Genomic DNA, 16,883 nt, shown 5'->3' with positions numbered 1-16,883 from the left:
TCATATCAATATCAACATTATTTACTGCTCAGATAACAGCGAAATACTAAAAACTATTTTTAGTACTTATTTCCTAACAATAAAATAATTGAACACCTGTCTGTATATATATATCTATGTTACGGGCAATTTTATAAGTCCGGTCATTATTAATAATGGCCGGTCTGAATTCATAACTACAGTCTACTCAATTGGGCTATGTAATTAATAGCATGATTAATCACTTTCCCAATTCCCAATCATTATGAACAATGCCCATTTTGGGTGAAGTAATAAAATAATAAATAAATAAATTCTTTATTTGACAACAAAAAATATACACGTAATTATGGAATAACTTAAATATAAGTAAAAAATAAACCGTAGGTACAATTAATTGCGACATTTGAACAATAGGTTGCCAATGCTAGGAAATGACCTGTGATATAGACATATATATCTATAGATATATAAGACATTTATCCGTCCGTTGATACAATTTATATACCTGAATATTATAACAATTCTGTACTATGCAAGTATTATAATATTCTATTCTACAATGTTTGATGAGTGATGATGAAAATAGGTGAACTGAAGTGTTTTTATAGTTTTATTTATAGTTTGTTGGGGTGGGTTAGGTTCGGCTCCCCCCCATCAGTTCCAAGCCTTGTCGTGGCCGGGGGGGCTCAGTAGCTTGGAGTGCACTCGTGTACTCTGAGTGAAGCCAATTGGACGCGGAGGGGCTGAAAGGCCGGTCTGTCGTCTGACGACACGATTGGTTCGACGGCCAGGGATCCATATAGCTGGCTGGCTGGGCTCCTGTTTATTTTTACTACACAGTAACCGATCACAATTCAGTCCAATTTATCACATAGTCCAGCTATAAGTAGGGAATTATTCATACTCCAGTCCAAGTGATAAATCAAGTTATCTTAATCACTTACTTATTACACGGACTTCAATCTGTGGGGAATTATTAATAATGGCCGGCCCTTATTAATAATGCCCTGTTAATCACATTGCCCGTAACATATCCATAATGTCCAAACATATAAATAACAAAGGCGATAGCACATTTAATTCATTCCGTTAGTCACAATGTTGGTGAAAATCCCAAAAATGAATCAAAAACTACAAACTTTTCTTCTACTGCTAATTAGTCTGTCATGTCAAGGCTACGAGACACTAGACCCTATTCGAGATCAAATTGTATTATATAAGAAGAGAACAGAGGTGAGTACTTTTTTTATTTTTTTTATTTTTATTTTTTGATAGCAAAGCGCTTGACCACTATCTCGCCTGATGGAAAGCTCCGGGCCGTGCCCCGTCCGGGGCTTGATCAAAATTATTTTATAAACTTTTTGTATAAAGTAATTGTGAAAAGACTAGGAACTTCAGTTGTGACTACAGACTGGTTTTTAACTTGTTTAATTTAATTGATGTGGTAGAAAATGAAAAAAAATATCAATGCTGTCCGTTGGTCTGTACGTCTGTTAGAAAAAAAATTAGGCAATCAAATAAGTTGAATCTTTTTTTCAACATGTCCATTGTCCATTTATTCTAAGGATGAGATAATAAGGTAGGTCATTAATATACACTAAGAACAAAAACGGTCCTAAGATAGACCCCTGCGGAACACCTATGTTAATCGACGCACCGCGAGTTCTCTCCATTAACAACAACGGTTTGTACCCTGTTCTGAAGATATGAAGCTATGAGGTCCTGAGCGTAACCTTTAATACCATAAAAATTTAGTTTCCGTAATAGAGTGGAATGTTCTACACAATCAAAAGCCTTAAAAAGGTCGCAGAATATCCCTAAAGCATTCTTTGAATTTTCCCATGCTTTATATATATGTGACAAAATATTTGTTTTGCGATGTTCAACTTTTTTTTCAAATTCTAATAGTTCCCCATTCTATTTTAATTTTTTCATTTTTTCTTGTCGCTTGCCCATTCTATAGAAAACTTCTTTTCCTGAAGCTGATATTTTTTAATGACCGCAAAAATTGAATTTAAATTTCTTCTACTTTTTCATGTAAAATAAAGATTTCCTGTTTGTAGTATTAAACGTGTGAGGCGTGAACTTTATTTATTTATTTATTTTTTTACTGTAGATAAGGAAGCGCTAGACCACAATCTCGCTTGATAGAAAGCTAAGATGTGGTCTAAGATGGTACGCGCTTCCCTAGTAGGTAGGTAGGTAGGTAGGCACTTTTTGGATTTGCCAAATTTTTATTAATCCTTTTCATTTCATTCTGTGATAACCTTTTGGTGTACTGGAAAATGAGAGTACGATCTGAGTCGGAGACTAATGATTTTGCTTGTTGGGTAATGATTAGATAGTTTAATACTTTAATCTATGGAGTAATCGATCAAGAAGATATGACTGCCTCATACCCTCAACCAAACAAATATAGGATATTATTTGATATTGCTATTTAATTTCCAGCTTTTTTTGGCATCAATTATAAAGACTTATACAAATACTTTTACTATTTACAGGGCGTATGCACTCGTTTAACCACAAGCAGTGGCGCACCAGTTGAGAGCCGCGACACTTCTACATTGAACGAAAACCTTATGTACAACCCTTTCTTTATGGACTCCCTGACTCGCTTTACACGGGAGAGAATCCAAGAACGTGTCGTTCACGGCAAGGGCTCTGGTGCATTTGGGTATCTAGAAGTCACAAATAATTTAACACAATTCACAAAAGCAGATTTCCTCAACGGCATCGGCAAGAAAACCCAAGTGGCTGTGAGATTCTCGCCAACTGCTGTGGAACGGGGCGGCACAGATATAAACCGAGCGGGGAGAGGATTCGCCGTGAAGTTCTACACGCAGGAAGGCAATTTCGACTTCCTGGGCTTCAATAGTCCCATGTTTGCCATCAAGGATCCGATTCTGTTCCCTACATTTATCCACTGTCAACACAGAAACCCCTCGACCGGTCTTCGCGACAACAATATGCTTTGGGACTTCTTAACGCTCCATCCTGAAGCGTTAAACATGTTCTTTACTATGTTTGCTGATGATGGTATACCGAGAGGCTATCGTCATATGCCTGGATTCAGCATACACACATACCAGATGCAGAACAAAGAAGGTGATATATACTTCGCTAGATTACATTTCCACCCCGATGCAGGGATAGCCAGTATAACAACAGAAGAGGCTAGATATCTGGAAGCAACCGATCCCGACTATTTCAGTAGAGATTTGTACCAAGCAATCGCGTGTGGAAGGCAGGTTAGCTGGACATTTTCCCTACAGATACTAACTTTAGAACAAGCATTGAACAGTGACATCGATGTATTTGATGTGACATTAGAACTGCCTACAGACAAATATCCTCTCACAGAAGTCGGCAAATTGGTTCTAAATAAAAACCCAGTCAACCAGTTTGCAGATGTAGAACAAATGGCGTTCTGTCCTTGCAATTTGGTACCCGGTATAGACGGAGCTCCAGATAAACTTTTCGAGGCGCGAACCTTCGCCTATCGAGACACTCAATTGTACCGTTTAGGTGTGAACGTCAACAAGATCAAAGTTAATAGTCCGATCGAAGCCAACAATTATAATAGAGACGGAAATCCACCTGTAGGTGATAATGGAGGAGACACTCCAAATTATTATCCCAACTCTTTCAATGGACCGAAAGCATATACGGATATAAACAGATCGAAATTGATAGAGATTGTCGAAAAGAAACCAAATAATACAGCACAAGTCCGTCAGCGGTATCGAAGAATGTCTGACGGGCAGAAGGAACGCTTTATGAGCAATCTTATAGATAGCCTGGGTCCAACTACACCACTGCTGCGTGAGAGAGCTGTTAAAATATTTACACAAATTGACCGGGATCTTGGGAGTCGGGTGTATCAAGCGTTAAAAGAATACCAGAGGGAACCAGCTTGTAAAATGTACTTTTAATAATCAGTGTTCATGGCTTTCTATTAAATGATATGATACTACAATATTATTAAAATAATAATAATAATAAAAATCGTTTATTTCGAAACAATACATGAATACAAAAACAAATTAGACACGACGATCGCCTCAACTAGGAACATACCTGTGCTAGAGACGATCGACGCCTTCCTCTCCAGACTTAGCCAGTATTGTTTAGTTAACTTATATACTAGTAGACTTTACATATTTTATAAAGTACAGAATAATAAGAAAATAAAATAACGATTTTCTGCATTTTACGAGATTTTTTCTGTCAATCAATACCTATATTTTTTTACGTAAAAAACAAAAAAAATATATATACGAATATAATCACACAGACGAACATAAACTATGCTACATTTTTTAACTTTTGTTATTATTACCGTTAATTAACTACATACAACTCTCAATTGAAAAAACAGACAGATATTTTTGTATATTGATAATATTTAGACAAGCTCTAGTTTTAGTTACACATGTTTCAGACGGCATATTCAAAATGGGTCTTACGATAACTTACAAGTATAATAAAAAAAATTGGTTGTTTGTAAAGTAGGTTCACGATCGAGATGTTTACATGATAACTTATTGCAGTGGCAACGCTCGAGATGAGACGGGAGATCGGTCCGTCTCTCTCTCGTTATACCTGCGATCGCGCTCGTGAGGTTTTGGTGTGACACAAGTTTCTGAACATGTCACCTGACTAAAACGATTTTAAAAACGTTATCACGTTAAAAAAAAAACCATAATAGGGTGTAAATTAATGAATTATAATATCTTCTTTTAATTCATGTGCAAGAAGGACAAGCATTTTTTTTTATATGTCAAAAACTGGTTAGCAATTAACAAAGGCCCCAATATAATTACTTATTCTGAATTCCAACAAATATAGAAATTTCAAAAATTTACATACAGGCTGTTTGGTTTGGATTTTTTTTTGGGAAGATATCAGTTATATTTTTGAGCAGATATACAGATATATTTTCGATACAGATTCGGAATTTTTTAATACCAAAATATTTTTTTTATTATTATTAATACTATGTTTTTTGTGATTAAAAAAAGGGACAATAAAGTTAAAAAAAATCAGAAATTATTAAAATATTTGACAATTAATTTCCAGTATGCCTATTACATATTGACACATAAAACGCTGAACTGATTTTGATGTTTATTCATATTAATTATCTTCTTCTTCTTATATATAAAAATGAATCGCAAAATGTGTTGGTAAGCGCATAACTCGAGAACTGCTGAACCGATTTCGATAATTCTTTTTTTATTATATTCCTTGAAGTACCAGGATGGTTTTTATGTAGAGAAAACGTAAACATGTACCACGGGCGAAGCCGGGGCGGACCACTAGTTAATACATATAAATTAAATTTAAAAGTTACAAACTTACCTCGTCCTAACACTAAGCATTTTCTTACAAACAGGACACTGGACTGTCTTCTTCTCATGAACCGCCATGTGCCGTATCAATAAGTATTTAGCCATACACGACATTCCGCACACGTCGCAGACAAACATACAAACTGCACAGTGCACTTTACGTATGTGAGCTTTGAGAAGCGTTTGCGATTTGAACGTTTTTCCGCAGTTTTCCTACAAAAAAAATTATAAAGCTTATTATTACATACAAATATTACAGTTTATTATAATAAAGAATCTAAGTATCAACTATCAAGTTAAGGCACATAAAGCCGATAGAGTAAAAGAAATTCAACTGCTCTGGTGAGAACATGGGTGGCCGAGAGAACAGGCGTCACCCCAGAAAAGTGAAAGACGCGGGTTCGAATCCCGCGGTGATTGATTTTTTCAATTCATTATAAAAAATTATTTAAAAAGCATTTGAATACTATAAAACTGAATACATATTAATAAATGTTTGAGTTCAAGTTTTTTTACTAATCTGTTGTTTTTTTACTAAACATTTAATAAAAGTTGTAGTTTGAAAAATTCCCTATAAATAAATAGTTGCAAAGTTTAAGTAAATATATCTTTTGTTAAATAAATACACGAATGTATATAACTAACAAAATATCACAACATAATATTATAAGACAAAGTCACTTTCTCTGGTCCTATGTCCATATGTATGCTTAAATCTTCGGACTTTGATGCGGTTTTTGACGTGACAAAGTCTTATAATTCGATAGCCAGCTGCACGCACGAAAAAACATGACTCATGCGGCGTTACCTCGCTCTGAGGCGTTCTATGTAAGGCTTAAAGTGCAAGCGAGAGGGCGGAACGAGCGAAAAAGAAGCACAATCGGACGTTCAACTATCGTCAGTAAACCGACTTTACAGACAACCAATTTTTTTTACTTACCTGTGGACATGTCACACTAGATTTTTCAACATCAATATGAAACTTTCTATATTTCTTTTTAGGATTCTTCTGTATGATTACTTTATCCATAAATGTGAATTGGCACTCGTTTTCCTTTTTACCTGAACAAGAATAAAATACATAATAGAATTCATTCACTATGTACTTAAGTAAATTAATTAATATATACATTAAAAAATATGTAAGCATGAGCATATCTTCCAAATGACTAGGTACACTTTTTTAAGACAAACAAATATGTGATTATTAAAAAAAAATATTATTTCATAAAAGTATAATATTAAAGTACGGTACGATTCAAACTTAATGGCGGCTCGGAACATCATACGATCCGGTGCGCAAAAAAAATTTAGGTATTAGCGGGACGTTAAGGGACCTGTGCGCACTGCACTAGCACCTGCACCTAACTTCCGAACCGCCATTAAGTTTGAATCGAACTGTACTTATCTATAGCTATTGAATAACGGTCTGTTTACTTACCATCTGATAAATGTTCAGCATTTACTGTCACTGGTTCAGCAAATACTGTATCATTCAGTCTGTAGTATTTCTCAGTGCTGTCATCACCAATACCATGAAGAGGCTGATAAAAAATTTTGGATATAGGAAATAATTTCTATATCTATCTATGAATATAATACTATGTTTATTTCACATAAAGTAAATAAAAACATATAATATTTTATAATATCAATTCGTTTTCGGTAAAAAGGTAATTAATTAATCTGAAAGAAAACAATTATAAAAGTTACTTACATCAGCCTCTAAAATATGTTTGTTGTTTTGTTGCATACTTTCTTCTTTGATAAACACGTTTGTTTTAGAAATCTCCATTGCTGTTAATAACGTGTTTTAAAATTAGGAAACACACAATTTTTTAACACTTTAACATTGTACACAAAAGTGTTGTCTCGGAAAAGTATTTTGAAAAGTTTACTAAAATATATCCAGGAAAGTTGAATGAAAACTTTTGTTTACAAAGTTTACTGTTTTACATAAATTGCTTGTTGAGTTATCTGTTATACAATTTATAGTAATTCTTAATCACATCATATTACACATATTTCTTTAGAAAATTACTTTATTGTACTATTCTCGAATATATTCAGAAATATTATTTGAAGAAAAGAGCGTCACAAGTGACACGCGCTGCGAGTGAAAATTCAAAACACGTTTGTGCGTTGTTTACATTTTTTTTTCAGAAACGTCAACGAATTTGCTTTGACAATTAGATGACCACAGACGAAGAAAAGTATATTTTTAATAAAAATGCGAATTGGACTAATAAGTAATAATCACCCATTTTATAAAATAAAATAGTATAAATCAGCAGTAGTAGAATATTAATTACAATTAATTAAGGTCAGGATTAAATTAACTCCTGGAAATTGGAATAGTTATTGTTTTGTCTATGCCTCAAGTCACTATTTTATTTTTTAATACTTGTTCTACTGTCTGTGGTTGTGTTATTTGCATGCGCGAAACGTGTTTTTTTGTGAAATTGTACTATTTTCTTTCTATTTCTGATTCCAAATGAGTTTATTTTAGCATTTAATATTTTTTAGTCACAGTTGCATTACAGTGACGTGTTTAACAACTTAAACTATCGATATTTGAAACTTAATACGACTCATTAAAAATGGTTGTGGTATCTTCAACATTTTCTGTGCCGGTAGAAGGCATTATTTTACAAACACCATCAACTAAATTGTTCATAAACGATCAAGAAATAGGTACAGCTACGTTATATATAACAGAAAAGTAAGTATAATTCCAATTTTAATAAGAAAAAATATTCTTTGTTTGGATGGATAATGAATGGACTTTTTTTCTTTCGAAATTCGAATTCCTGAAAATTTTCTGAGATTATAATTTGTATTTCGAAACACAGTACCCATCATTGCTGCTTTAATTTATCGTCATCACCTGTGAAATCAGTTTTAATTTTTTACTTTAATTCACTTCACTTGAATTTTTTACTTTAAAACACCCCAAAAAGTCACCTAAGAAAAAAATATCTTAAAAATAATTATTAATTCTCAGTAATGTCCTATGGGGCGGAGGAGTGGGTGCCTCTGGTGGTATATCACCAACAATATCACTGCTATATCCCAGTATATCACTACATGCCATACAGAGAGAGCCGAGCCCAGCCTTGTATATGGTGCTGAATTATGAATTAAGGTAAGGTCATCTATTTTAATATTTATCTGTGATTTATTATAAACTAGCGTTCAGTCCGCGGCTTTGTCCGCTATGTCTAAAAACTAATAAATTATATACTAAAACCTTCTGAATTACTCTATCTGTTAAAAAAAAACTGCATTGAGATCTGCTGCGTAGTTTTAAAGATTTAAGCATACACAGGGACAGAGAAAGCGACTTTGTTTAAAATACTATGTAGTCATAAAACATCACATAAAATGTATCTGTCGCAGGCAAATTATATTCAGAGAGAATTCATTATCAGAAATATTTCGTTTGGATAAGGGGATGGGTTAGGTTAGGTTCGTGTTTTTAAAACATCACAGAAATAGGAGCTTGCAACCGTCTTTTGTAGAATTTTGGAAAAAGTAAATCCTCAGCATATTACAAAATGTCAAGCATTTGAAAACGGCGTGATTATACATTAGCCTGCGACATCTATATCTATAGTCTATACTAATATTATAAAGAGGAAAGGTTTGTATGTATGTATGTATGTATGTATGGTTTTCACGCATAAACTATTGGACCGATTTTGATGTAATTTAGCACAGACAATCCTTAGACCCTGAGAAAGAACATAGCTACCTTTTATTGCGAAATATGTACCACGGGCGAAGCCGGGGCGGACCGCTAGTATACAATACTTTATTTGTTATCCCTACTTTAAAACTAAAAAATAAATGCTTTATCAAAAGTGGTGCAACAATTTTCAGATTACCCCAAAACCAGTCTGGAGGCGGTGACACAAGTGATAGTCAGAATGATGACGAAGAATTTGATGCTGACGACCAACCCATCACACAGTTGAGGTAAACAATTATAATTGTGATAAAAAAATATGACTAAATACTGTACTCTGCAGTGCATCTTACAGTTGAGAAAATATAGGAAAATAATTGCTACTGGGCACTGGCATTATAAAATAGTTTAACTTTTTGAGCATTAGTTAATTATAAGTTTAAAAATTCCATTTAGTTACCTACACATGGTTCAAACTAGAGAACATGCATTGAAACAAATACTATTTTCAACAAGTTCACATAGGCTAAGAGGCCTATAGGCTATCTATACAAATATTATAAAGAGGAAAGGTTTGATATTTTGTTTGTTTGTTTGTTTGTATGAATTGAATAGGCTCCGAAACTACTTGGCAGATTTGAAAAATTCTTTCACTGTTGGAAAGCTACATCATTTCTGAGTGACATAGGCTAGGTTTTATCCCGGAAATCCCACGGGAACGGGAACTATGCGGGTTTTTTTTTGAAAACGCGGGCGAAGCCGCAGGCGGAAAGCTAGTATCTTATAATATATATAAATCTTGTGTCACGATGTTTGTCCTCAATGGACTCCTAAACCACTTAACCGATTATAATAAAATTCGCACACCATGTGCAGTTCGATCCAACTTGAGAGATAGGATAGTTTAAACATGTAGGTACCACGGGCGAAGCCGGGGCGGACCACTAGTTAACTATAAAAATTTCACTGCCAAAGATAAAATGTATTATGTAGATGGCATCCCGTCCGATTAGGGCCCTTCTGGCCTCCTCCACTCAAGCGACAGCTCAAGCCGAGGTTCGTGGTCCCCGTCAAGGGGGGACGCCCTTGTGCATGTCGCTACCAGGGTGAACCTTCAGTTCACCCCCGCGTCCGCGTTAAAATGTAGAAGCCCTTCTGGCTAACATTGAGAGACACCACACAAAAAAAAAAAAAAAAAAAAAAGTAGATGGCATGTTGAAAAGATGTCAAATTTGATTGTTGATGTTGATTAATTTTTATATAGTAACAGTTTTGTAGATTCTGGATATGTTCTATTTATACTCAAAACTCAAACCCAAACATGTATCTATTCCAAAAGGATTTCTATTGAATTATTATTATGTACTAGCTGCTCCGCGCGGTTTCACCCCCGTGGCTCCACCCCTGTTGGTCGTAGCGTGATGATATATAGCCTATAACCTTCCTCGATAAATGGGCTATCTAATACCGAAAGAATTTTTCAAATCGGACCAGTAGTTCCCGAGATTAGCGCGTTCAAACAAACAAACAAACAAATAAACTCTTCAGCTTTATAATATTAGTATAGATATAGATTTACCATTGACCACCGGTTCGGAAAGCAGTTTCTACAGAATGTAAATCAACATTTTGTCATTGCTACAACATGTTGTGGTTTACTTTTTCGATCAAAGAGCGTTTTTGGTCTGTAAGCATGTAGTATATTGACAGTATTTCTACATAATCACAGAATACATAATAGTAGCTAAACGCTACAGAACGGACACTCTCCGCCTCCCGCCAAAATTAAACACTTACCTCACCCCGCACGATCGTGATTAAAATGGGCCATATTTTTCTGCAAGGACGATACGCAACGAAGACAACATTAATCAAATTGACTTAAAGTAATTTTATTATTTTGGATTTGTGATTATCGTTTTTCGTAGAAAATGGTTAGATATTGTGCTGTTTACGGATGTATTTCATAAGAAAAACGCGATTTTTTTTTTACGCTAGTCACAAATGTGCCAACCATAAAGCGTTAACACACACGTTTGCAGTCTCTACAGTGTGACTGTCAAAACGATAATTTTGTATGGAGTGTCCGGGGTGTGACATAATTGCAAAATTTTAGGTTCATCCCAGGCAATGAGCATGACCTACAGCCGATGTATTCCGCGATGAGCCAGGGTCAGGCTCTACACCCCGACCCACAGGATGTTGACGATGAAGACCCTTACATGGATGGAGAGGATTTTGATGAAGGTATAAATAAATAAATAAATAAATAACTGCAAAACGTTAGGTTCGTCCCAGGCAACGAGCATGACCTACAGCCGATGTATTCCGCGATGAGCCAGGGTCAGGCTCTACACCCCGACCCACAGGATGTTGACGGTGAAGACCCTTACATGGATGGAGAGGATTTTGATGAAGGTTTGTGTATTTTTATTTCTTTGTGCATATTTTTTTGGTGAATAATTAATAGCTGCTCCCCTTGGTTCTAGCCGGGTAGATATTATTTGTAGTTTTAACAAATTATTATCTTAACCCGTGACGCGTCCTATGAACAGGCGGTTGCTCATAACTAAAACTGTACTGTAGCGTCCTGTGTAACAACGACTGTTCATAACGCGGCCAATGACTTTGAAGGTCACCTGTAGCTGCTTACAAGTGAATGTTTCCAGTATAAAAAATATTTGTCTATGCCTTATACATTTTTAATTCGAATCGGTACGACTCCGACGCTGGCAATAAAGACTAAAACCACAAAATAAAAAAAAAAAGTGAAGTAATTGATTGAGTTGCGTCATCGGCCATAGTTTGTGACATTTGTCTTGTTCAACGAATATTTGGATTGTGAATTATGCCGAGAGGAATAATTAGATGAGTGATAATTGAGACGTATATTACTGGAAATTTTACGTAGAATACGTTTATGATATTGGTTTTAGGGATATTTGAAGAATACTCAGTGAAAAAGTGTCTCAACTTTTCAGTGCGGAAGACGCAAAATGGCGCTTTTTTTCTTGTTTGTGAATAATGGAGATTTGTTATTATTCATAGTGAAATACGTTGTGTTAAATGTGTGAAAATATAAGTGAATGTATTTGGCAATCGTGTAGTGATATGAAAACGTGAATATGATCATTTGATGACTCAGCATTATCATGTAAGTGTTAGTATGTAAGCAATTAAAATTAAAACAAAAGAAAATCAATTTTTTATAATTTTATAGAAAAAATATATAGTCATGATTACATTTTTATGCTATAACTAGTTTCTTCCTCTTTCCAAAAATATATCATACATGGCATATAATTATAGAACAATAGGGTAAATAAAATTTTCAAACTCGGTAGTCATAAAAAAGCTAGATTTCGTGAACTCCCTTGACACTATCGGGATCGGTGCCGGCTGTGCGCCGGACGCGTCACGGGTTAATTCAAATCATTTAAATCTGTTCAGCTGTTTTTGAATTATAACTGTCGTATCAAACGCAATGTTATACTTAATATAAAACAAATTTGCTTTCTGCTTCGTCTATCCCTATGTTTGTTCAGATTTTTACGCATTTTGATGGATTTTTAATAGCTGATGATAGTGATTCAAGAGGAAAGTTTGATAATGCATAATATTGAATACTTAGTTTATTTATTCAATATTATGTATTCTAATATAACCCGAGCGAAGCTAGGGCGGAAAGCGAGTCTTTATATACACTTTAAATCTTCGGCCATAAACAAAAAACAAAAAAACATGAACATGTGACAGTAAAAACCCGATTTTGTTTTCGTCAAAATACATTTTCCCTATTTAAAAATAGTTGAGGGAACCTTTTAAAAGTATTTATAGACACATAAAAAAATAAAATATACAAAAATTGCACAATAGGCGACCTTATGGCTACAGAGCCATCTCTTCCAGGTAACCCAACCAGCAAAGAATTAATAACAGGCAGGCAAAAAAAAACACATTTTTGAAGTGAAACTTCTTTATCGGGGTTGGAAAAAAATTTAGTGTAACATTTTTTCGTTACGCGTGACATTTTCCCGTTACGCGCCATCTTTTTCTTATCCCTACCACGCGTGATTCGACATATTTCTGTAAAGTTGCATATAGTAAAATTATTTTTTGAAAAATAAGGTCATAAAGAAGTTTCACTTCTTACGTGTGTACACTAGTACACGCACACATTTTTATTTATTTATTTGTTTATTTATTTAAAAATAATTTCCAGGAGAAGAGGAATTCGAAGACGCAGAGGAGAGTGAGGGAAGTCCAGAGGAAGCCGCAAGGAGTCAGTTACAACAACTGAGGATTGAGAACACTAATGGAACGTCTAATTATCACGGTGAGGTGATTTAGCCCTAATATATGCACTATATAATATACAATATAATATAATAATAATAAAAAATAAATAAACTCTTTAAAGGATTGCCGCTCAGCATTTTGCAATGAAAAGCATAGGCCTTCATTGCAGAGCTGATTTTCAGCGACACCTAAATAATGTCCATGCGATAATATATATAATATATGCCATATATATTGTTATAAATTATAATCTAGATTTAGGCCTAATGTGTCCTTAGTCCAAGTGAAGTGTCCCCAAGTGGGGTAAGGGGCAGATGTATTATACATCCGTTTCACTGATCGATTTTCTTTAGGGACAAGTAGGTGATCAGCCTTCTGTGTCCTGCCAGACCGAGACTTGGTACAGTGGTTGACGCGTGAGCGTAGAACCGAGGGGTCCTGGGTTCGATTCCCGGTGGAGACGAAGAAAAAAAAAATGTCTCGGTCTGGCAGGACAAAGGCTGATAACCTACTTGTATACTAAAACCTTCCTCTTGAATCAGTCGTATCTATTAAAAAAACCACATCAAAATCCGTTGCGTAGTTTTAAAGATTTAAGCATACAAAGGGACATAGGGACAGAGAAAGCAACTTTGTTTTATACTATGTAGTGATTAGAATCATCTATATTTACCAAAAAAAGAGCGTGTGTGCCGAGGACGTGTTTGAAGTGAAACTTCTCTGGCAAGATTCAAAGATATCAAAATCGTCACCTTACTCCATGACGCGACCTTGAAATTTTACTCTCTTCGCGCATAAAGAAGTTTCACTATAAAAAGTTTTCATAAATATATTTAAAATATTTTTTTTATTTTCAGATTGTGAAGACATGGACAAGGAGCGGAATTAATTTTTAATTTTAATGTTAATTATAAATTACAATTAAATATTGGTTTTAATATTAACACAGCGTGTGTTTTGTACGCAAGTATGTTTTACCAAACTTTAAGTTGGAATGCATTTAACTAATAATTTTTTTTTTCAATAAATAATAAAAAATTCAATTAAAAAGTCAATTTTTTCAAGTCGAGTTTGTGAGGATGGTATTGATTATGATGTATGTGTATGTATGTTTGTTACTCTTTCACGTAAAAACTACTGAGCCGATTACAATGAAATTTAGCACACATATAGAGGGTAACTTGGATTAACACATAGGATAGGTTTTATCCCGGAAATCCCACGGGAATGGGAACTATGCGGGTTTTCCTTTGAAAACGCGGGCGAAGCCGCAGGCGGAAATATAGTAATATATTAAAGGTTAAATGTATTCCAACTACTGTTAGGAATCATAATATAAAGCTGCGTTCGCACTGGCGTCCGTTCATTGACTTGTGTAGAAAAGTAAAGGTGCAGTTGGCTTATTAAAGTAATATTCGTATTCATTATTTTAAAAAAAGATAGATATTAGGTACAAGATACAAGTTTTTAGTTCATGAAGTTGTATTATGTCACGTGTCAGAAGTGAAACTACTTTTACAAGATTCAAAAATACCAAAATCGTCGATCCATGACGTGACTATATTGCCATGATGCGACCTGAAATTTTATACACGACGCGCCTAAGGAGGTTTCACTTCAAAATAATCGTCGATACATAAATGAATACGAATGTGAAAACAGCTTTCCAATTAGTGATGTAAAAAAAAACTTTTTGTATAAAATGCATTTTTTTATACATCTGAAAAAATTAGACACAGTTGCAATTACTGCATATAAAAATAAACTAAGACTCGAATACGAATATATTTTATATAATTTTTTGCCAAATTTTCAGGAATATGGATCTCGACAAGTAAAATCAATGGCTATGTGAAAATATCCCGAATCCTCTAATAATTTTATTAGATTCAATATTACTGACAATAATATATCACTTTCTATTCAATTTTCAACTGAATAAATTACTTTAAAACTGATTTTTAGACTTAGGTATTTTGAGGTTAATTTTCTTACAAGTTGCCTTATATTTATAAAACTTTACACATTATTTAATACAAAAACAACTTGATGTTAATAAACTTTGCTGTTTAATTATTAAGTTTAAGAGCCCTCGATTATTACTTAAGATTTGTAGTTCGCCTGATTTAGCGAAGAAGGAGCTGTATCTCTTTTTTGGTCTGTATGTAGTCTGTAGTACATTTTATTTATGTGAACTGAATTTTAAAAACCTCTAAAATTGTATAACATTGTCATTTTAGTTTGACAAAATGAAATAAGATATATATATAATTGACTATTATATCAATTGGTAAAATCTTAACGAAATGTGTGATTTTTTGTTTGATTGTTTGATGTACTATAAACAACTAGTCTCACAATTACGTATTAAAATGTCCGAGCGGCGTTGTATAAAAAATTCATTGAAATTAACACCTTATTTCGTCGCTGTAATGTTCAAAGTCTATTGTTAGCTTATTAGAAAACTCTGCTTAATACACGTATAGGCAGAGTCAAGCTTCGGACACATTTTTAGCGTGATTGTGAGTATTTTTATATTGTACGTCAAGGCTTGATTCGTACTATTTTTGTTTGAAATATGAAGTTTGATTCATATATAAGGTAAATATATGTATGTTAATACTGATTGATGTTATTTTGCTAACGAGTGACTATTTACGTGAAGAAAACGTTTGAAATTGTATCGCTCAAATGTTAGTAATGTAGTATTTGTATTCCAAAAACCTAGATGTAATTTTCGTAATAAACTCCATTATTATATTTCTGTTGTTTTATTCTAACACTAGCAACCTTTATTTCAATGTGCACCCTTGTTTAAATATGATTACGTATTCAGAAGGCACGCCTTTCCATACTTTTCGATAAAACGAACACACCCACACGGGAATTAAAATCATATTTCATGAACCGCCTCAGTTGTGCTGCAAAATTGATATCATTAATAAACTAAGAATCTGAATTAAGACAGGTATTCCAAAAGCAGGCGCCAGCCTAATAATTTCTAATGAATAGTCCGGTAGCAACAAAATCGGTTACGATCTGAACATGATTTTGTGATTCAGTACGTTAATTAACTAAAAAAAAGCAAAAACCACCCGAACATTAATGAAATGGTGATAAATAGGCTTATGTTTTGTATCATATTATAGTTCGCATAGTACAGGATCCCTGGTACACTATTCATCAGTAATTATTACTTTCAAGCTGCTAGCTTTGACTAGACGCCCAACTTTTTTTTCCTTACAGTATTGTTGGTAATGGTAGATGCATGGGGGATAGCAAGGAAAAAATATGTTGATTTATTTATTCGAATTTTTTTAAAATCTATTCACGATTCAAACTTAATGGCGGTTCGCAAGTTAGGTGCAGGACGCAGGTGCGAGTGCGGGTGCGCACAGGTCCCATAACGTCCCGCTAATGCTTAAAAAGTGTTTCCTGCGCATCGGATCGTACAATGTTCCAGCCCACATTCAGTTTTAATAATACTATAAAATTGCAATTTTTCCTTTTTCATATAATATTTAGTTGACTCTACTAGCGCAAGGACTTGCGGCGTCATA

At 34.2% G+C, this 16,883-nt stretch overlaps 2 protein-coding genes across 2 annotated transcripts; both read left to right on the top strand.

The window, feature by feature from the left end:
* The first annotated feature begins 825 nt into the window (after positions 1-825).
* Positions 826-3,969, top strand: LOC149896912 (catalase-like). Its single transcript, XM_090117261.1, has 2 exons — positions 826-1,215; positions 2,487-3,969. Exons 1-2 carry the CDS (start codon positions 1,081-1,083, stop codon positions 3,915-3,917), a joined length of 1,566 nt encoding a protein of 521 aa, XP_089973387.1. The 5' UTR covers positions 826-1,080; the 3' UTR covers positions 3,918-3,969.
* Positions 3,970-7,751: 3,782 nt separating this feature from the next.
* icln (chloride nucleotide-sensitive channel icln) lies at positions 7,752-16,083 on the top strand. Its single transcript, XM_090117185.1, has 6 exons — positions 7,752-8,058; positions 8,341-8,481; positions 9,219-9,314; positions 11,141-11,271; positions 13,247-13,360; positions 14,181-16,083. Exons 1-6 carry the CDS (start codon positions 7,937-7,939, stop codon positions 14,210-14,212), a joined length of 636 nt encoding a protein of 211 aa, XP_089973311.1. The 5' UTR covers positions 7,752-7,936; the 3' UTR covers positions 14,213-16,083.
* The last annotated feature ends 800 nt before the right edge of the window (positions 16,084-16,883 follow it).

The sequence above is a fragment of the Colias eurytheme genome, chromosome 27, assembly GCF_061535395.1.
Source record: "Colias eurytheme isolate Ceu_HAF_F1 chromosome 27, ilColEury1 Martin Lab GWU primary, whole genome shotgun sequence".
Lineage (NCBI taxonomy): Eukaryota > Metazoa > Arthropoda > Insecta > Lepidoptera > Pieridae > Colias > Colias eurytheme.
Note: the sequence above shows the minus strand (reverse complement) of the source record. Positions and strands in the feature narration are given on the sequence as shown.